The sequence below is a fragment of the Hyaena hyaena genome, unplaced genomic scaffold, assembly GCF_003009895.1.
Source record: "Hyaena hyaena isolate Hyena2069 unplaced genomic scaffold, ASM300989v1 scaffold_371, whole genome shotgun sequence".
Taxonomy (NCBI): domain Eukaryota; kingdom Metazoa; phylum Chordata; class Mammalia; order Carnivora; family Hyaenidae; genus Hyaena; species Hyaena hyaena.
Window position 1 is genome coordinate 1,200,450 of NW_024081003.1, and position 22,464 is coordinate 1,222,913.

A 22,464-nucleotide genomic window follows, 5' to 3' on the forward strand; every position below is an offset into this window, starting at 1 on the left:
CGCACTCCCTATGTTGTCATTTTTCTTCAAGGCAGATTTCATTTTCCTCCTCTTGCTTTTTCTTTGTATTTTCCTCCCTTTTTATCCCCCATACTTTTTCTTTGAAGTCTAAAGTAGCTGATTGTTCTGTATCAGTGTGTTAAGCATGCCTGTGTGTAACAGAGGGCTGAGAAAAGTGAAGAAAATAAATTTTTGTTTCTTCTCTTTCTCTTAAAGTTCTCAGGTGATAAGTTAGCTACCTTAGAGAATTATTTGATACCAGGGTCACTGAGTGAAACAGATACAGTGAAAGTATTCACTGGAAAACTTATAATCACTTATTTACTGCTCATGGATTCATGTTCTTAAACATGTTCTTAAACGTGAATCCATGAGCAGGGTTGGCAATCCCAAGCCACATGAAATCAGTGTACAAATTAGGTATGCATGTGCAGGTTTGATGTGTATATGCAGATTTGGTGTATGTGTGTATATATGTGCAATTGTTGAAGGAAAATAATTTTTTTGTAACTATAGTTAATCTCAAAAGAATCTGAACTCCAAATAGGTAGAGAAGCACTGGATTAGAAGAGTTGTTTTATATTGTTGTATTTTGTTTTGCATTAGAAATTCTGATGAGAAAATTTCAGAGAGGAAAATGGACAGTATATAGTTGTCAAAGCTTTTCAGATGTGGAATCAACTCGAAGGCTTTCCTTGAATTATGATACCCCTGTTTGAACTTCTTTAGTGGCTGTTTTTTTGCACTCAGAGTCAGAATTGGGGATGCTTAACTCACAGTTGTTATCTCTGGCAGTTGAAATATCCAATAGTGATGTAATTTGTTCCCAGAACAGCCTCAGAGCCCTTCTGGGCAAATTCACTGATAAGTCATTGAGCAGGCACAAAGAAGATGATGTTTTATGGTACAATGAGCCATCCTCACATAGCTAATTTATTTCTAACTGAACTTTAAACCAGACAAGCCCACCACCACCACCATCTCAAAGTAGCAAGCCTCTACAAAAAATGTATTTTATTTTTCTTAAAATTCCTGGAAACTTTGGTTTGTCCTTTGTCTAATTTGAAGCTGTATCTCTTGTCCTCCTCTTACTTGACCCTCTGCTCTGATTAAATGATTTGCATGCTTGACTCACATCCCAATTTTATTTTAGCAATAGCTACGTGTGTTCCCAGATACCCAATTCAATGGCTTAGTTTATCATCTCTGGCAGTCAGCTTTGTATTTTAGCAGGTTTCTCCATTTAAATAGCTGCTGCTGCTGCTCTTGTGAATAAAACTTCCTGAATTGTTGCAGGCAATATTTTAATTAATACAGTTATTTCCATACAATTTACCTATTTATTGATTCATTCATTCACAAAACCATTTTTAGGCACCGGCTATGTGCCAGGATGCTTCTAATTGCAGGGGAAACAAAAAGATGAATGTTATACATATAGTAACTGGCCTGGGAAAGGTCAAGGCATGTGATAACTCAGGCAGGCCTACAATCTGTAATAACAAATTGGTTTTCTCTTTATTTAGAGCAGTGGTTCTCAGCTGGGGAAATCCCTCCTCCCCAACTGCCAAGGGAAATTTGGCAACTCAGGATATATTTTTAGTAGTCACAAATAGGTGATAGTTGGTAGAGGCCAGGGATGCTAGTAAACATTGACACCAAACAGGACCATCTCCCACATCAAAGAATTCCCTGGATCAAAATGCCAGTAGGGGTGCCAGGCTGGCTGAGTTGGTGGAGCATGCAACTCTTGATCTCGGGGTTGTAGGTTTGAGCCCCATGTTGGGTGTAAAGATTACATAAAATAAAATAACATCTTTCTTTAAAAAATGCCAATAGTGCTGAGATTGGGAAGGCATGATTTAGACAAAGCATTACTTCTTTTTTTTAATTTTTTAAAATGTTTTTATTTATTTCTGAGAGAGGGAGAGAGAGAGAGAGAGGGCGTGAACAGGGGAGGGTCAGAGAGAGAGGGAGATAAAGAATCTGAAGCAGGCTCTAGGCTCTGAGCTAGCTGTCAGCACAGAGCCGGACACGGGGCTCGAACCCACGAACCATGAAACCATGACCTGAGCCGAACTCGGACGCTTAACTGACTGAGTCACCCAGGCGCCCCAAAGCAATACTTCTTCAGAGAGAGGTGTACTGCTGTAAATGAGGAGAGTGGACAGCATAGAAATGGTGGCCTCTCCTTTGAAGACCTGAGCAAATCGAGTCCTAACTAAATTGACCCACACCAGAACCAAAGACTCTTCTGAGAGTGGAATTTCCTTTGTCACAATTACCTTTCCAAGGATGAAGTAGCACTCCTCAAAGATTGGCGTCTTGCCGGCTTTCCACATGTCTACCCTTGTTCTTAAGGGACTTACAATTTAGGGAGGAAGAAGGACAGATATACCAAAAACGTTAATGCTGTGTGAGAAATACCAAGACAGTTCAATGAAATTCATGCTTTGGGAGCACTGAGCAATTAATCTGCCCGGGCTGTCTGGGAAGGCTTTCCAGATGAGGTGGCCTGTGAACAGGGGCTTTGAAGGTATTTGCCAAATGGCTGAAAGAAGACAATTTCCTCTGTTATTTAAGCCATATCCTGCATGATTGCATTGATAACCAATGACGAGATGTTTTTGGCTACCATTTCAGAAAATCCTGCTTCTGTGTTGTTTTACACTGAGCAAGACTCCTTTACAAATTGTGCAGATCCAACTTTGAAGTCTTTCCTCTCACTACCTTCTTTCCATTAAAGATTTCACTGGTATAGGTGGTATCAACCCCACAATCAGAAGTCCTAGTGTTTAGCAGAAAGGCAGTTGTAAGCTTTCAGTGAATGAGTTACAAATTTGGTTTTTGTTGTTTTTCAGTTTTTATGTATTTATCTATTTGCTCTTGCTAATGTTCCTAATAGTTTTCTTAGGTAGTGGCCTTAGCTTGCTTCAAAATGTATGGAAAATGCTCTTTACAATTTGTACAGACATATATAAATGCTTTTCACATACATCCTATGTTCTAACACGTGGCTTTGTGCTGTAGGAAAATCCAAGAGAACATCCTACAAATTCCTGTTTAACTAGTAGAACAACATTAAATATATTTGTGAAGCTTGGATTGAAAAATTGGTTGGGATAGTTAAATATGAAAGAATGGAATAGATATTAAATTTCTGTAAATTAGAATAGTGAGATTTTCAGGGCGCCTGGGTGGCTTAGTCGGCTAAGCGTCCGACTTTCACTTAGGTCATGATCTTGCGGTTCGTGGGTTCGAGCCTCGCATCAGGCTCTGTGCTGACTGCCAGCTCAGAGCCTGGAGCCTGTTTCAGAGTCTGTGACTCTCTCTCTCTCTGACCCTCCCCTGTTCACGCTGTCTCTCTCTCTCTCTCTCTCCCTCCTAGGAAAAAAAAAAAAAAAGAATAGTGAGATTTTCATAATGAAACCACCAGGAAGTGATAGGATTTCTCTTGACTCTTTAGGAATTGTATGTTGATTTAAGGCTCCTATATATTATGGGAAATTTTCTTTTTCAGTTCAGGATCAGTTATGACATCACACAAGTGGTAACTTTGTATACTTGAAACTAACTTTTCAAGGATTTATCCTTTTCCTGGTGACTTTACAAAGACCTTTTAGAGTATTTTAATGTTAGAAACACAGTAGTTCAATTTAAAAAGATTGATCTTAAAAATCTTTTTAGAAATAACAATAGTTCAATTTAAAATTATTGATTTTAAATATCTTTTTAGTTTGGACTATGTGCTGAATTGTTCTAACATGTATATGAGTTTCATTTTTCATCAAGATGTTTTTCTTTTTTCTTTTAGTCTGATGCCAATGCAAGTTATTTAAGAGCAGCTCGAGCTGGACACCTCGAAAAGGCCCTTGACTACATAAAAAATGGGGTTGACATCAACATTTGCAACCAGGTTAGTTGTGGTTATTGTTGCTGTTTAATTGTTTAATTAAGATTTTTTAAATCCAGTCTATAAACTCTTTGAATCTTTCATTAGTTATTACCGAAACTTTCTCTTTTTTGCCCTTTTTTTTTTCCTGGTTAAATGTCATCAGTCAGATTTTCAAATTACTCTGCTTTGTTAAAGGAGCACTCAGAAATGTAGATATGCATTCTTTAAGAATTCCTAAAATTCAGTAAATAATGATACCAGAACAACTCACCTAATTTTGAAGTACCTTTATTCCTAATTCAAGATTCTATACTGCATACATACAAGTAATTGTTGATGGGATATTATCTTCAGAGTTCTAAGTAGACTGTTTGCTGCTCTATTCTCAATCTACTGAGTAAATTTTCCCCTTCATTCTTAATCAGAATGGGTTGAACGCTCTCCATCTTGCTTCTAAAGAAGGCCATGTAGAAGTTGTTTCTGAATTGCTACAGAGAGAAGCCAATGTGGATGCAGCTACAAAGGTCAGTGTCACATATTTAATGATCTTTATGTCAGTTGACAGATTCAATGCGGATTCACCTTTGATAAGAATCAGGGCAAGCTTCTCATGAGATATTTGTCAACCAACCATGTTCTCTTTGGGAAACTTAGAAACAGAGGGATTCGATATTTTATAAAATATTGAAACAAAGAGATAAAGAGGGTGAGTTGATGTCTCTTTTCATTTTACAGAAAGGGAACACAGCCTTACATATAGCATCTTTGGCTGGGCAAGCAGAAGTGGTAAAAGTCTTGGTCACAAATGGAGCCAATGTCAATGCACAATCTCAGGTAAACCTACAACTCTATTGCAAATAAATTTTGTTATAATTTATAAATGTTTGGGTCTAGTCCTTGCTTGGTTTATATATCCTCTGAGAATATAATTCTTAAGAGTTATATTCAATGAGCAGTTATATGGTTGTAGATTTTTAAAAGTCGTCCATCTAGAAAGGGGAAACCTCTTGCACTGTCAGTGGGAATGCAAACTGACTGGTACAGTCACTCAGGAGAACAGTATGGAGATTCCTCAAAAAACTAAAAAATAGAACTATCCTATGATCCAGCAATTACACTCTGAGGTATTTATCCAAAGGATACAAAAATACAGATTTGAAGGGGTACATGCACCCCAGTGTTTATAGAAGCATTCTCAACAATAACCAAACTATGGAGAGAACCCAAATGTCCATCAACTGATGAATAGATAAAGAAGATGGGGTATATATATATATACACAATGGAATATTGCTCAGCTATTGAAAAGAATGAAATCTTGCCATTTGCAACATCATGGATGGAGCTAGAATGTATTTTGCTAAGTGAAATAAGTCAACCAGGGAAAGACAAATACCATATGATTTCACTCCTATGTGGAATTTAGGAAGCAAAACAGATTAATAAATGGGAAGTGGGGGAAAAGGAAGAGAGGGAAATAAACGACAAGAGACTCTTAACAATAGGGAACAAACTGTGGGTTGATGGAGGGAGGTGGGTGGGGGTAAATGGGTGATGCATACTAAGGAGGGCACTTGTGATGAGCACTGAGTGTTGTGTGTAAGAGATGAATCACTGATTTCTACTCCTGAAACAAAAATTACACTATATGTTAACTAAAATTTAAATTAAAAAATAAAATAATAAAAATATTAAAAAGTCATCCGTTTATGAAACTGTATGACTGGTAATCATAGACACAGATATTTAAGGAATATTTGTAGTGCAGAGTCTTATACTATTTTATAATGCTAGCTTAGGTCCAGCCTCAGTATTTATTAAGTTACAAAGGAAAGAAGAGTGCCTATAAATGAGGAAATGCTCTTAGTAGTTCATAATATTTCAGTGCTTTATTTAGCTGAAAAAGGGAAGAAACTGTTTAATTCTTGTTTAGTAACTAAGGCCTCCTTGTTGTTCCCTGAAACAGATTAAAAGAAAAAAAAAAAGAATAAATGTTAAAATTTCCTAAACTAAAATTTCCAGATTCTTTGCTTTGGATATACACTAATAATTCACTCAGTAGGTCCTCCTGTGCTCTCTGAGTCTTGCAGCATGAAGTTCTAAAAAGAACATCAGTAGATTACCATTTGGTAGACTTTCAGTCTAAAAAAATTACTTTAAAATAGGTTTGAAAATTGGTCCTCATAATCCAAATTTTTCATTATTTGAGTTTCCATAGAATGAGGTTGTATAGGAAGGCAAACATCATCATAACACAGAAATATCCACTAAGAACCTGACTGTTTTTAAAACTGGTCCTTGCTCAAACATTCCTTCTAGTTGGATGTTTTCATCTACCCCTGTGTGTTAGTGTGAACCCCAGGCTTTTGGATATTGAACAAATTGATTATGGAGCAAAGCCACAAGTTTTGCAAGACACAGGATTGCATGAAGTTAGGGGAATGGTGTGGGTGCACAGCTGTGGGTTGTGGTTTTCTGGCAATGTGTAAAGAATTAGTATAATTCCCTGATAAGTGTTTCAAATGAGAATGAGTTGAAATCAAATGGTTTCATGATTTAATAAAAAGATTAAGGGACCAAAAAAAATTAGGTGAGAGTCTTTGGTTTGCAAAATACATTTACAAAAAGACTATCTTTTTTACTTAGGTTGTGAAAGTAAAAAGTGAAGTGAAGGACATCAAGCTATCATATAATTTTGTTAGAAAAATTACCCTTTTTCCCCCCAAAGAAATTCTATTTGATTTAGACTTTGTTCATTGTGGGAACTTGTACATGAATCCAGTTATAGCCAATATTTGGTTAACTCATGAACAGTTTTACAATTTCTAGTTTTGTCTTTTAAAATAAAGTCTCAAACTAACTCTTTTCCTTATAAGTATACTCAATTTCCTCATCCTTTTTCAGTATTGATTATCTGTGGATAACACAAGCCTCCCATATTTTATGAGTCCACAGAACTGCAGTGACACCCTCCATGGTTAGTAACATGGCTCTGATGCTGTTAAATATCAGTGTCATGGAAAAGCAACCTCGTAGCATTTCCAAACATGTGCTTTCATGTATATCTACTCTATTGTCTTTAGTTTCTTGTGATTGGACCTTTGATCCATGGTCTATGCCATTTTATTCTGATTCCCTATGAAGGTTTCCTTGGACTAATAATACTTTTCCAGAAAGGAATGTTATTAAATTGAATACTGACAACGACAGTACTTTGAAAGAGATAGAGACCAACTGACCATAAGCAAAGCGCCATGCTTTTGAAACATTTTTTCAGATGTTCCTCTAACTTTTTATTGGAAAATAACTAATGTTAAGCTCTGAGAGAGTGAGAGAACTCTTTAATCTATTTTCATTTGATTTCTCCCCCCATGGGAGAAGAAATAAACCTCCTTTTAAATAATGTACACATTTTTGACTGATCTTTAGAGCACCCAGAGTTTTAAACCTCCTTAACCATGTCTGAGAGAATCTGCAGTTGAAATCTAATCCTAACCAGATTTGATTTCAACTGATACACATTCCCTGCTGATGACAAATGAGAAGAACAGAGCCCGGGGAATTCCTTGTTCCTTACAGCTGTGCTTGGCATGCCCTGCCCCACAGTTCACAGTCAAGCATGGCGCCTTCATCTGGACACCTGTCCCCATATGCCTTCTGAGCTGTGTCATGCAGCAGAATGGAGTTTCCATGATAATTTTCAGTGGGCGCTCTTCAGTAGGAATTCTTATAAAGAACAATTGAGATTAAATCCCATTTAGGTGTCAGCACAGAAAACATCTCAGGAATGTTGGTATTCAAGAAAAGACCGCATCCCTGCTAAGTGAAATTTTAGCCAAATAGGTAATATTTAATAGCCAGCATGAAATCGTATAGTCTCCTGCACCTTCCTTATATATGAAAATTTTCCTTATTTTGAAAATAAAAGTGAAATTTGGCAACAGCAAGTTCTGATCTTATAAACTGAGGGTCTATAAACTAAGAATTTTTAGATATCACTTTAAATTAATTCTTGGGGGCGCCCGGGTGGCTTAGTCGGTTAAGCGTCCGACTTTCGCTCAGGTCATGATCTCACGGTTCGTGGGTTCAAGCCCCGCGTCGGGCTCTGTGCTGACTGCCAGCTCAGAGCCTGGAGCCTGTTTCAGAGTCTGTGTCTTCCTCTCTCTCTGACCCTCCCCTGCTCACGCTGTCTCTCTCTCTCTCCTAGAAATAAATAAAACATTTAAAAAAAAAATAAATTAATTCTTGTCATTGCCTTGATGTTATATCTTAATAAGTTAGTTAACTTTTTCTTATATTACTTAACATTCCAGAAATGATTTAGGCCTACCCTGAGAAAGAAATTGTGTTGAATAATTAAATTATGATTACAAAGAACTCTACTATGATTAAGTCCCTAATACTTTGCACTAAATACAGCAACAATGATTACTAGTGTTTGCAAGTAGAAACTCTCAAATTATATCAAATGACATCCCTCACTCTTTTCTCCTTTTTTCTCTTTATTCTGTAATATTCTGTAATATAATATTCTGCACCAACATTGTTGATAAAGAAGCAAAATCTGTTTCAAATAATATTTTACCATAACTATCAAAATATGGGTATTTGGTGGGGGTGTTTTAAAAAATGTTTACATTGTATTTATTTAAGTTCTGAATATGTAATACATTCACATGATTCTACCATCAAAATGCATGAAAGGACAAACTGGAAAACTTCTTCCCAGTCCACCCCCCATCTGCCCATCCCCACCCATCTCCACTCAGAGGTGAAACAGGTAACTTCTGACTGAGTTTCTGTGGGTCCTTTTCAGACAGGACAAGACCCTTTGATTAAACCAGTGCCTCCTTGGCCTTTATGTGTTTTTAAATGTTTCCTTCCATGAGGAGGTCAGGTCTTGATGAAGTCAGAAAATAGGTGTGATCCAAATAAAGCCTCTCTGACCTTTGACCTTATAGCACACCGGTAATCTAACCCACATTCACAAAAATCAGTATCTCATGTAAATCAGTGCAAATTTGTCATCATGCCCTTATAAACATTTTAATTCAGAGCAGTGCTTCATAAGGTATATAGGCAGGCTGTAGGAACCTAGGATGGATAAAAAAAATGTACATAGATGAAATGTAAGCCCTTACTTAAATGGAAATAACAGAAGGACTTTCTATTTTATTTTATTTGGGTGGATATTAGGCAGAATACCTAAGTATGATCTATAAAATTGTAGGTCTGTGCTCGCTTCGGCAGCACATATACTATAAAATTGTAGGTCTGTATATTTGCATGCTTATGATAACACCACAATAAATGTCTGGAGCAGAAGGTATTGAAGATAATGTATAAAATCAGGTATCAAAGAGCATACTTTCTCAGTCTTGAGCTCTTCCGGCTTTTGAAAACTGAGTCTATTGTTGCTACAGAAAAAAAATAATAAACTGGGCACCCATATGTTCCTTTCTGGCCAGTTCTTTGTTTTGGAAATTTCCTAAGTTAGGAAATTAATTTGGAAAAAAAAAGCCAGTTTTGTACTTTTTTCTCTTAAAAGAAAAATAATATTCTTTCTGAAATCTGACCATTCTCCCAATGCAGGTGCTATTTCACAAAAAATCATTTCAGCTGTAGGTTTTCCACTGATAATACATTGAAATACTTGTGCTTTAAGCCTCTTTGTATGAGAGAATAATGATCATATTTTTATTCAGTCTTTCCAAAGTATGTTTATAATTACTCCCTAGAACCATAACTAGATGATGTACATGTGTTCTCATGCCATGCTGATCCTTTCTTGATTTTTTAAAATTTGTATTAATTGGGGTTATTTGATTTAAAACAACAGAAACTAACTTGAACAAAAAAAGGAATTTATTGAAATTATGTGGGGAACACATTGAATAGAAAGCTAAAGAAGCTTTTTGGAAAGATTTGGAAACCAGAGAGTTGGGGTTTAACCAGAAGCTAAATGGTAAAGTTGCCCTCTGATAATGTTTTTTACGGATCATTTGAAAGGGGGATAGAGGGATTTGGCAGAAAATGGAATTGAGAGAGATAGAGAGTAGACCTGGAAGAGCAAGCAGAAGATATCCTGCACATGTATCTACAGTGTGGTTGAAGAAGTTCAGGCTAAATTTTCTTACAGTCCAACCAAGACAGGCACTAACTACATTTCAGGGAAGAGGTAGTTCCCCTAAAGAGAAGAGGAGTGATATTGCTAGAAGAGAAACAGATGCTTGATGACCAAAACTAAAGCAAAACAAAATATGTCAAATGTCCACTATACAATGGAAATGTCCTTTGTGGAGGAAAAAACAAAAACACCAAAAACATTTTATCAACATGAACAGCAGAAGTAAAATGAGACCATTCATCCCCATTCAATGCTATATATTGTGTGATTCCATTTATATGAAGTGTTCAGAACTGACAAATCCATAGAGACAGAAAGCAGATGAGTGATTGCCACAGGGCATGGGGAGGAGTGAGTGGGGAATGAGGACTAATGGTACAGCGTTACTTTTTGGGGTGATGAAAATGTCCTGGAATTAGATAGTGGGGATGGTTGCTCATCTGCACTAAACCCACTAAATTATACACTTTAAATGGGTGAGTTTTATGGTATGTAAACTATATATCAATAAAAATATACAAAACTAAAAAAATATGAAAGAATGTGACCATTCAGAAAATGGCCAGCTTTCAGGTAATGGCAATAGAATGCCAAGCACTAACAAAAAAAAAAAAAGAGAGAGACACGAATGTGGGAAACGATTAATTACAGGGCTCAATCTTGCTGTGATTCTTATCTACATATGATTTTTGAGTAATCACAATTCTACACAATTTACTCTCTGCTGTGGTGAAAATGGCATGTGGAATGATTTAAAAGTTGTGCTTCTTATGAATCATTCTTTGAAAGCTCCAGGTCTGTAAGCTCCAGCATCCATTAAACCTCAGTACCTGGTTTGGGATTATCTTCCTGGGTCATGAAATGTTTGGTTCTGGAATATAAACTGAAGAACTGTCTAATTACATCTGGCCAGAAGCTAGGTATTTGTAGGTAGACCAGTGTTCCTTAGGTAATCTTGAACAGCAAACCTCTGCCCTGAATTTGAAAGAATCCACTGATATAAATCATTGATTTTTATGTTTGAGAGAATAACAACTATTTTCAAACTTTTTAAGAACTTTACTCCTAAAATCTGAACCTTCCATCTGAAAATTTCAGCTGATGAGGAAAGACAGATTCTTAGTAGTTTACTAAGCTAAAACAGAAATCCACCCTGGTTTTTACCTTTTTTCTTCTTAATATTTTCAATTGTTTACCTTTCTGTGTTTTTTAAAGGGATATTTAACTCAACCAAGGATTAAATGATCTTTTTGGTCAAATAAGAGAATGAAAAAATAATGATCCATCTTGGTCAAATAAGTAAATGAAAAAAATAATCAGTAATATAAGGATAATCGTAAAGTACCTTTCAGTTTCCCTCAAAGCTATGGGAAGAGTGCCAAAGACGAAACACACCAGCCACATACACAGATACATGTATGCATGAGCACACACACACACACACACACACACACACACACACACGTACACATACATTTTGTTGCAATTATTCCATGCTTAATGTTGATCAAACCTTTCATGAAAGAACAGAATAGCAGTAAACTTTAGTGATGTAATTTAAAGAGAAGAAACTTGAATGCTCTGTCATTATTCTCCAGCCTCTAATCTCATGTCTCTAATTTTGAGCTTGGCAACCATATACACATAAACTAGCTTTATGTGTAAAATAGAGTAAGTAGAATAGAGGAGCTCTCTGATGAATAAAGTATATATACTATGGTATATTTGTTACATGACATCAATTTTATCCACTAGAGGATTTTTTTTTCTAATTTTTTTGTTTTATTTTATTTTTGAGGTGGGGGGGTGGACAGAGAAAGGGGGTCAGAGGATCTGAAGTGGGCTCTGTGCCAGACAGCAGTGAGCCTGATATGGGGCTGGAACTCACCAATAGTGACATCATGACCTGAGCCAAAGTTGGACACTTAACCGACTGAGCCAGCCAGGCACCCCACTTAAGGATCTTTTTAACTTACTTTTAAATTCTCAGCTAAAAGCCAAAAAAATGATGTCACCAGAGGCTGAATTATAGATAAGTAAGGTAATCATATAGTCATTGATATTTATAATGATGAACCTAAACCTTTTGAATCAGAAAAGTTTGAGTAACATTTCATACATCTTATTTGGAATATATTTACTTTTATTCTTTGTAATTGTATAATGCATACAATTAAATTTCCAGAACATACAATTAAATAAAATTGTATTCTGAAAAATGTATTCAAAGAAAATTTGTTTTAGTTTGAAAAATATCTGTTTTGATGTATATATTTGGCAATAAGATTTTAAAATATTACATAGGTGAAATATTCAAATATTTCATAGATGTAAAATAAGTTGTTCTAGAAAACACACTATGCAACTTATTTTTAACAAAAAGCTTAAGATGCAATGGACACATTCATTTACTTGAATCTAGATTCTTTGGCAGTGGCTACATTTCAGACAAACATAAATATACATATAGACTATATGTGTGTGTGTATATATGTGTGAATGTATTTGTGTGTGTATTCTCAACATGAAAATACTATGGCTTTGTAGAACAATGCAAGGAAGGAAACTTACCAAAAAATAGACTACTAATTGAATTCTGTTTTGAAAGTGAAGTATACCTTATTGCATATTGGTATTCTTTCCTTTGTTCCAAGTCACCCCATCTGTGGCAAGTTCAAAGGTATTTGAAATTAATATAAATCCCTTTCAAATTGTGAACTATTTTAGATTCTTAATTTAATTTGAAAGTGTTACACTTTTTATTTAAAATAGCTAATTATATTGTGTGGGGAATAAAGCTTATTGGGACAATGACCAAATGCATTTTTCTTCAAATCCTCACATCATCTAGGAAAATCCTGTACTCATTGTAGGCACTCAATAACAGGTTGACAATTAAACAAATGTACTTATTTATTTAAAGTGGATCTATTGGTATGAATTATACATACACTATTAACTATGAACTATACCCAAGTTATAAATTGTGTTGTATGTTATGAATTATAAAGCATTTTGAATGACACTTATAAATTCTGCTTAAACTATCATGCTTAGGCTTTCTAATGAATATGAATATCTACACTAAAGTATTATTAAACTTATAATGCATGAGTATTTTCTGAAACAAATAATAACAATACAGTGGAAAACTAGATTGGTTTCAGAAAGCCATAAACAAACATTTTATTTCTTCTTTTGCAGAATGGCTTCACGCCATTGTATATGGCAGCCCAGGAAAACCACCTGGAAGTTGTCAAGTTTCTTCTTGACAACGGTGCAAGCCAGAGCCTCGCCACAGAGGTAAGATGTATTGGTTCTTTCTATGGGTAGGTTCACATGTGTACAGGGAATTTTGTAAGGCTGGAGTTGTTTGTAAGGCTGGAGTGGGAGAATTTGTCCCACTGGTATTTCAATTGTAGTCATATATTAATGTGGGGATTCTTAAGTGTTTATGAAATATACTAGACAATCTATTCTTAGTCTTTAAAGAATCTCCTGTTGTGTAGATATCCTTTCTGCTCTTAAATGGCTGCTTCCATCTTATAATTGAGCTACTTATTTATTATTTACATATTTGTTTTAGAACACTTTTCTGTTTCTTATAATTTTGCCTCACAGGCAACCACCATTTCAAAATATGTTTGTAATAGTTTGAAATCTTTTTTCCAAATATAAGTTAGTGTAGTTATAATAATTGAATGTATGCATTTCTAAAATTAACTGGATTTAATTCACACTTTTCAACAAAACTATTATGTTTTAAGTGTTAGATAAACATGGTATTGAAGAAAATTTTGTGATCTGGCAAAGAAGAGTTATTTTAAAATAAAAAGTTATTTAAGTCAGTGGGACTGTCTTAAGTAATACAGTTTATTTTTTAAACTAAACGGGAGAGAAGATTATGATTCCTGGTGAACTGTATCACTAGAAATCTATTGCCAGGGCCCCTGGGTCACTCAGTCAGTTGAGCATCCGACTCTTGATTTTGGCTCGGTTCATGATCCCAGGGTGCTGGGATTGAGCCCCTTGTTGGGCTCCACATTGAATGTGGAGACTGCTTAAGGTTCTCTCTCTCCCTTTGCCCCTCTCCCTCACTCATGCTTTTTTTCTCTATATATCTCTCAAATGTAAAAAAAAATAACTAAAAAATCTTTTGCTAATATTAAAAGATGTTGATCTTTGGGTATTCTTTATTTTTAACAAAATAATAAAAATAAATACAGGGTTATCCCTGTCAGAACATGGCTCCCCTTACATTCTGATGTGCTTTCCAAATGGCACAAGAAAGATATCAATAGAGGAATTGCATACAACCTCACCCAGCTTTTGAGGTCATGCCTTCTGGGGGAAATGTCTAAATAAATGAAGAGGCAGTTTCGACAAAATGAAATACAAATGACCATAAATGTATGAAAATATCCCATCCTCACTCTTGGTCAAAGAAATATTAATTTATTAATCAGTTAAGAAATGAGACCCAAGTCTTTTGCCCAGGAGATAAGAAAGAGAATTGGAGAGTAGAAGAAATTGGAACATTCCTACAGTATTGGTAAAGTTGATTATTGGTTGCAACACTTTTGCAGAATATTTAGCAGTTAACTGTCAAAAATTAGTATTTACATACCTTTTTATAATTTCACTTCTAAGAATTTACATTCCAGATATATTAGAAGGAGATGCCAAAATGATATATGAGAAATTTACCAACAGAATTAGAACAATTTTTTAAAAACTGGAAAGAACCTAAATATGCACCAGTAGGAAGCCTATTTCATAATGTTCCTATACTCACACAATAACATGTTATTTGGAATTATCAAACATCAAGCAAGACTATATGTACTGAGAGAAGAAAATGCCCATGGTATATTGTTCTTGGTGGTTTATTCTGAGCAATAGGAGAGAGATTTACTTTTCAGTTTATACCCTTCTGTACTATTGAGGGTTTTTATCATGAGAATGTATTGTTTTTATAACAATATTCTTAAAAGCAGGTAAGAACTACTGGCTGATAAGAAAAAACCTACATTTGGTAGGCATAGAGCAGTGCCTATTTGTTGGATAAGAGAAAAACCCATTCCCATTTTTGGATAAAACTACTAAATAATATAAATACCCTAATGCAAGTGATTTCATAGTACTTCGTTTTGCTTGTGAAGGACAGGCAGTATTCTTTTTTAAACTGTGATGTACAGATCTCTAAGTATCTCTCCTTTAGAAGCAATTATTAAGTCCAACTTACTGCTAAGTCTTTGGCATGATTATGGTTTTTAATTTTTTTACTGTTTCTTTATTTTTGAGGGACAGAGTGTGAGCAGGGGAGAGGCAGAGAGAGAGAGGGAGACACAGAATCTGAAGCAGGTTCCAGGTTCTGTGCTGACATCTCAGGAACTGGAACCCAGGAACCATGAGATCATGACCTGAGCTTAAGTTGGATGCTTAACTGACTGAGCCACTGAGGTGTCCCTGATTATGGTTTCTAAAATCTTTCCTGGGGGTGTCTGGCTGGCTCAGTTGGTGGAACATGCAACTGTTGATCCTAGGGTTGTGGAGATCTCCCGTGGGTGTGGAAATCTCCACTGGGTGTGGAGATTATTTCAAAAAATAAAAATCTTAAGAGAAAAACCCTTTTCTGTATTAACTGTGTACTGCATATCTTTTCCATATATATCTTCCTTCTTTTGCTAATTAAACATGAGATAAATGTATTAGTTCATTTACCCCACAAGTAATTACTAAGCACTTATTATATCCCCAAGGCAATGAAGGTTCTCATGGACCTTCCCTAGCAGTTTCTTTTGGCTTATATTTTTCTTTTAAGAATAATTGCACAGAGCGAATCAAACTGTTTAAACTAGGTTTGCAACAAAAATCTGGAGCTGTTAATTTTAGCTATTGACACCTTAGAGCTGGTATCTTTGTGTCTTTAATTGGCTTATTGCAGGAAGCACATTCTTGGGGGTGCTGATGGTATCCATTGCAGTTAATTTTCTGGTGCAAAGTCCTTTCCTTTATGTATAGGCCCTGTGGGTTTAGTAGTTCGTATTAGCAGAAATGTAGCCATTTACTTATGATTCAGAACCAGAAATGGGCTGTCATTTTTACCCTTTAGATTTTGTCTAGGTTTAACAAAAAAAATTTTTTTAAGTTTATTTTTGAGAGAGAGAGAGAGAGAGAGAGACATAGACAGAGCACAAGTAGGGAAGGGCAGAGAAAGAGGGATACACAGAATCCGAAGAGGGCTCTAGACTCTGAGCTGTCAGCACAGAGTCCTACACAGGGCTCTAACTCACTAGCCGTGAGATCATGACCTGAGCTAAAGTCAGACGCTTAACCAACTGAGACACCCAAGGTGCCCTCCCCTTTTAAAAAAAATTTTTAATGTGTTTTGTCAGGGTTTTAAAAGGGAGATGCCATCACATTCACTCTTTTTTTTTTTTTTTTTTGGCAGCGGGGGAGGGGAAGGAGTGGGATGCAGAGGGAGAGGGAGTGAGAGAATCAAGCAAGCTCCACACTCACACAAAGCCTGTCACGGGATTCAATCCAAGGACCACAAAATCATGACCTGAGATGAAATCAAGAGTCAGCCGCTTAACCAACTGAACCACCAAGGCGCCTCCATGTTCACTCTTAATACACAATGTTCCTTTTGCCTCTCTATCCTTTAAAAAATGTATTTTTCTTTTGTTTTGCAAAAGTAATAGATTATGTAAATAAGAAAGTATAGGCAAAAGCAAAAAGAAGAGCCACTGTTAATTTTCCTTCAAGTGAAAATTTTGTTTATTCACTAAGACCTTTTGGTACATGTTATCTTTACAAAAATGATGTCATATATTTAGACAGTTATGTAGATTAGATTACTCTTCTCATAACATTAAATTACATTCTAAACTTTATGTCCTTAACTGTAAATCTGTGATATTCTTTTGGGGATGTCTTGGTTGTATTCAGCCTTTCTTGTCTTTCTTAACACTACGGGCATAGTCCTTCAAGCTACATTAATGATCATTCTTTCCCTTATATATGTCTTCTTGGTAAAGTTGAAAGGGGCAGATGGGACTTCAGCTGGATATCGAAGCATGAAGAACAGATAGAATTCATATACATAGAGCAAGGTGGAGGACATTTCAGGGTGGGGGCATAGCATGAGTATAGGAGCCAGGGCAGAAATAGTTTGCACATCCACGGCTAATAAGGAGACTGCAGGAAAGGATTTATATGAGAAGAGCCTGGCCAATATTGTCCCTTAGGTATTTGGCCAAAATTTTACACATCCTTAAAAAGAAATATACTGATATGTATTCAGTCAAATAAGTAGTAGGAGCCCTTATCTGGTTGTCTAGCAAGGAAAAGAATGATGAAGGTGGTGGTTTAGGAAGACAAACAAGACATTAGTATGCAAGCAACTAGATTTTCTCCTCTCCCTCCTGAACACCCTTCCACTGAAGTAGCTCTCTACTTGGAGCACCAGGGCTACCAATATATAGTATCATGAGCCAAGTGAAATAAGTAACTAGCCAGTTCCCTAGTAAAAATAATTTATCAATATTCTTTTGAGTGTCTAATAATAAAAACATTTCAGAATTCAAATTTGTGAGCCAGTCTTGGGATTTCCTACTCTGTGCTGTTAATTCTGAAGTCAGCAAAACTAGATCATCCACAAATTACTTAACCACAGTGTAGTGTGTAGCTGACTTCTCTTTGTCAGGTCCCAGGGCAATACAATGGGAAGACTCAAAGTATACAGACAGGAGTGCATATCTGAGTTGATCCTAGTCATATTTTGCATGATCCCTGTGTGTTCTCCCTTCGTTGGTCAGAGAAGCCAAGAAATTTTCTTAAAGGCCTTTCTTAAAACAGCAATTACTATGATTCATTAATTAACATATACAGATTGACTACCAGATAAATGCTAGGCAACAAAGTACACTGATGAACCAGATAGGCATATCCCCCAGTTTTAAAATATCAGTTGGGGACACCTGGGTGACTCAGTTGGTAAAGCATCTGACTTCAGCTCAGGTCATGATCTCACAGCTCATGAGTTTGAGCTCCACAGCAGGCTCTGTGCTAACAGCTCAGAGCCTATAGCCTGCTTCAGATTCTGTCTCCCTCTCTCTCTCTCTCTCTGCCCCTCCCCCACTCACACACACTTTCACTCTGTCTCTCAATTATGAATAAACATTAAAAAAATTTAAATATCAGTGGAACCTTGTGTAGCTTATTTAAATAAGATCCTTTGAAAATTTTGCTTGGATTTAACCTGAAGTGTTATTGTTTTCACTGCAGTTATTTTCTAGATATTGAAATTATGGTGCCTTTTTTCTCTTTATGTAGTACTTTTATGTATTTTCAAAACTCACCCAGTTAATGTATATCACTTTTTAACAGAAGAAAATCCATAAACTTATTATAAATTTCTTATTATTTTATGCTTTGGTAAATATATAAATATCAGTATAAATATATAAATATAAATGTAAATATAAATATAAATGTCTGTTCACATGTCTGCCTACTTGAATACACTAGCTTTAAGAACCCTAAACAAAAATCGGTCACTTGCTCACATTCTTTATTTGTTAATCAGAAAGAACATATCCCCAGTTGCCATTCTTGACCCATCCATTTATTTGCAGGATGGCTTCACACCGTTGGCAGTAGCTTTGCAACAAGGTCATGATCAAGTAGTTTCCCTCCTGCTAGAAAATGACACTAAAGGAAAAGTGCGTCTTCCAGCTCTTCACATTGCTGCCCGGAAAGACGACACGAAAGCCGCTGCCCTGCTGCTGCAGAATGACAACAATGCAGACGTGGAGTCAAAGGTGAGGCACAAAGGAGGTGAGCTTATCGCGCCACTCTCCTGCGTCAGGCACCCACACTGTAAGAATGCCTGGTCTCCCTTTGGGCAAGCTTGCCCCAAACCCTGAACTTCACTGGGAGGAATAAAAATATGTGTCCAAGCCAGCCAATTGAGGGCACAGCCCCCTTGGCATCTAAAGCTAGGAGATAATAACTGTGGACACCGCCCAATGCATGCTAACAGGGAGGCCACCTCAGGTGTCCATTAGTATTCACTGTTAGTTTCCTTCCTTTTACCATATATTTTTCATGAATTTAACACTTCAGCTCAAACATCAGAGTGGAAGATTAGAAAATGCTAACAACAATGTGCACAAATGAACTTTTGGTTGGTATCTCAGATGACAGGCAACGCACTGAGTATTGATCAGTTGTGGAGAGCATGTCAGCAGCCAGAGTCCCAGCCAAAAATCCCCATTGCCTTGACATGTACTCCCTGAAAGTCTCTGTGAAGGAAATGTGCCATTTGGAAGGGGCCATTGTGTAGCCCTTCATTCGGTCTAGCTTTCTTTCTGTGCCTCTTGTGTTCCCATCATTGCTTTCATCCTCATTATTTAGCTGTCATGAGCTTGCTGCCGTCCATATCACCGACAGCGAACTAACCGTTCATTTTTTCCTCCTCTTTGCTTCCAAATGTGTTAACCTAGATGGTGGTGAATAGAACAACAGAGGTACATATATAAACATATACATAGAATCTGTATCTGCATCATCATTTCCCCATCACTTAGTGCTGCTGCCTCATTTCTTTCCCTCCTTCTTTGCATTGCCTTCTGTAGGCTAGATACCTGCTTTCCACCCCTGCCCCCCAAAGTAGCATGTGCCAGAGAAGATAGTAGTTTGATTACCAGGGCTTTCTGCAGCTGAACCTGGTGTTGGAAGGGAAGAATGAGGAATCCTTGAGACTTAAGGGTATCACAATAGAGTTGTGTGAGATGAAGAGTTTTGATGCTTTAGATGCTTATCAGCTATACTTGAAGCTGCAGACAACCCTGTCATTCTACTCATCCAGGACTGATTCTTTAGAGTTCTGCATGACACTTAGCCTCAGTGGTGTCAGCAAAATGAAGGTTACCTCTGAATGGTAGCAGTATGCCCCACCCCTTCCCACAAGACTCAGTCAGATAGCTAGCATGGCTAAGAAGCTTGCTAACAACTTAGAAATGCATCTAGTTCCTATAAGGTTTCAATCTTTGGGGACTAAGTGAATCGCTGCATGTTTTAGCATTTTTTAAGGAAGTAAAATGACCTTGGGATGAATAAGCTAGAAACATGTGTTATTGAATAGGCATTTGCTAATAAAGAGACCAACTTGTGGATTCTTTATAAAATGGAATTACCCATTATACAAGACCAGTTGTAGTGACCTCCCCCAAAATTACTCTTATCATTAAAATTGGCATTTGCTCTATATTAAATATATTAAACAAATTGTATTTTGACAGAGAGTTTCAATGAACAATTCTATCATTGATAATAAAACAGCAGTACTAATCAAACTTTCTATAAGCTATGGATTTTTCTTGTCATTCCTGTCTTGACTTTTTGAAATGTTGGCTTCTGTATAGTTCTGCTACTGGACTACTAAAATTATTCAGTCTGCACCCTTGGTTCCTTCCTGGCTATTCCTCTGCCTATGAGTTTGGCGTTTATTTGAAACCCTGTGAACAATTGGCACTAATTGAAAGAAACCTAGTACAGAATGGAATGTGGACCTCAGCATATTTTGCTTCCTCCTTTTTCTTTGGGCAGGGTTATGGTTTTCATGTGTCAGACAAGGGGCAAGCAAGAGTCCATTGAATGTCTGTTATGTTTTCTTTACAGAGTGGCTTCACTCCGCTCCACATAGCTGCTCACTATGGGAATATCAATGTAGCCACGTTGCTGTTAAACCGAGCGGCTGCTGTGGACTTCACGGCAAGGGTAAGAGCATTGCAGTATGACCTGCCCTGAAAGTACAAGAAACAATTCTGAGCCCTCCGTTCCCAGCATGAAGAGGGGGTTGAGACAGATGACCTTCAGGGGTCCTGTCTACCAGTCAGTGAGAGCTGTGGTTTTCTACTTTTCCTGCTGTGTTTTCTTGCTTTTATATAGGCGCGCCTATTTCCTAACAGGACAAATAAACTAAGATCATGGGAAATGGGGGCGGGAGGAATTCAAGGAATCACGACTGGAAAGTACAAACCCTTCTCCAAGATGAAGTTTCTGAGACTATTAGAAATAGGTCAGATGGCGCTAATCAGACTTTAGATGTCAGCGTCTTGACCTTGCAGATGAGAATATGGTGGAATATCTGGATGAGGCCCAAACTTCAGAACCCCAAAAAATAGACACCATCTTTTGCTTTTATTGTCTGTCTCCTATAGAGTTTCATAATGAGTAACAAAATTCTGTATCCTGAGTAAGTTCATATCCCTGGAGAAAGGAGTTAGTATTATGTGCTCCACTGGATGGCAACTGGGACATCCAGACTAGTACCACTCTGAGTGTAAACACCAGTCCAGTGCTAGGTCTGAGCATAGGAAACCTCATCAGCGGCAGGAGAAATGAAATAGGAAGCAGGATAGAGGAGGATCCAGATTTCCTGAGTTCCAATTTGGCTTTAACTTTTCTTTCTGTGTCCATCAGTTTCCTCATTTATAAGATGAAATGATCTGGGGCACCTGGGCGGCTCAGTCGCTTAAGTGTCTGCACTTCAGCTCAGGTCATGATCTCATGGTTCATGGGTTTGAGCCCCATCAGGCTCTGTTCTGACAGCTCAGAGCCTGGAGCCTGTTTCGGATTCTTTATCTCCCTCTCTCACTGTCCCTCCCCCACTCATGCTCTGTCTCTCTCTGTCTCAAAAGTAAATAAATATTTTTAAAAATTTAAGATGAAATAATCTGAATTATGAAATTAAACCATAATGTTATAATATCACCACTCCCTCACTGGGCCCCCTGTGAGAATTAAAAAAGAGAGTATATGTAAAGCACTTAGCACAGTGCCTGACACATCATCAACAATGACAGCATCAGCACTGGGATTTCAAACACAGCATGTGAAGTAGTGTTTTTGCTAAAATCTTACTCATGAGGGGAAAATGGGATTAGATGAAACTGGAGAGAGGGCATATACTACAACTAGAATTCTCAATAGCTGTAGAAGTAATACCATCTTTGAAGTCGCTACCGTGTGACAGATGACAGGCTAAGCATTTTTCAAATATCACTTACTCAAAAAGTGTTATTTATCCCTGTTTTACAGAAGAGGAAACCAAAGCTTAACAACAAGAAGTAGCTGGTCCAGGATCCCAGAGCCAGCAAATTAGGAAAGGCAGAATTTCAGCCCCAAAGCTCCTAATCATGCCAGTAGTGTCTCCCGTAGGTGACTCTAGGGGTTCATTTTTCCTTCTCTTCTTATAATTCATTAGTTCTATAAAAATTAATAAGAATTCAGATTGTACTAATATAAAAGCTATTTCCTACCCTATTGTCATCAGCTTGCTGGAAGCCTTCACCAGTTTTAATGACTCAAGAGTACCGGTCAGCTCACTTCACTGCAGAGCTCTGTTCTTACTGCATTAACTGTATCCTTG

The 22,464-nt window shown here is 36.9% G+C and overlaps 1 protein-coding gene across 3 annotated transcripts in view; it reads left to right on the forward strand.

The window, feature by feature from the left end:
• ANK3 (ankyrin 3) overlaps positions 1-22,464 on the forward strand; it is a 341,189-nt gene that overhangs the window by 103,111 nt on the left and 215,614 nt on the right. For all 3 annotated transcript variants that reach the window (XM_039250506.1, XM_039250504.1, XM_039250503.1), the window contains exons 2-7: positions 3,815-3,916; positions 4,321-4,419; positions 4,631-4,729; positions 13,227-13,325; positions 18,665-18,850; positions 20,712-20,810. In XM_039250506.1, the coding sequence (XP_039106437.1) occupies positions 3,815-3,916; positions 4,321-4,419; positions 4,631-4,729; positions 13,227-13,325; positions 18,665-18,850; positions 20,712-20,810 (684 nt within the window). The remainder of the gene's footprint in view (positions 1-3,814; positions 3,917-4,320; positions 4,420-4,630; positions 4,730-13,226; positions 13,326-18,664; positions 18,851-20,711; positions 20,811-22,464) is intronic.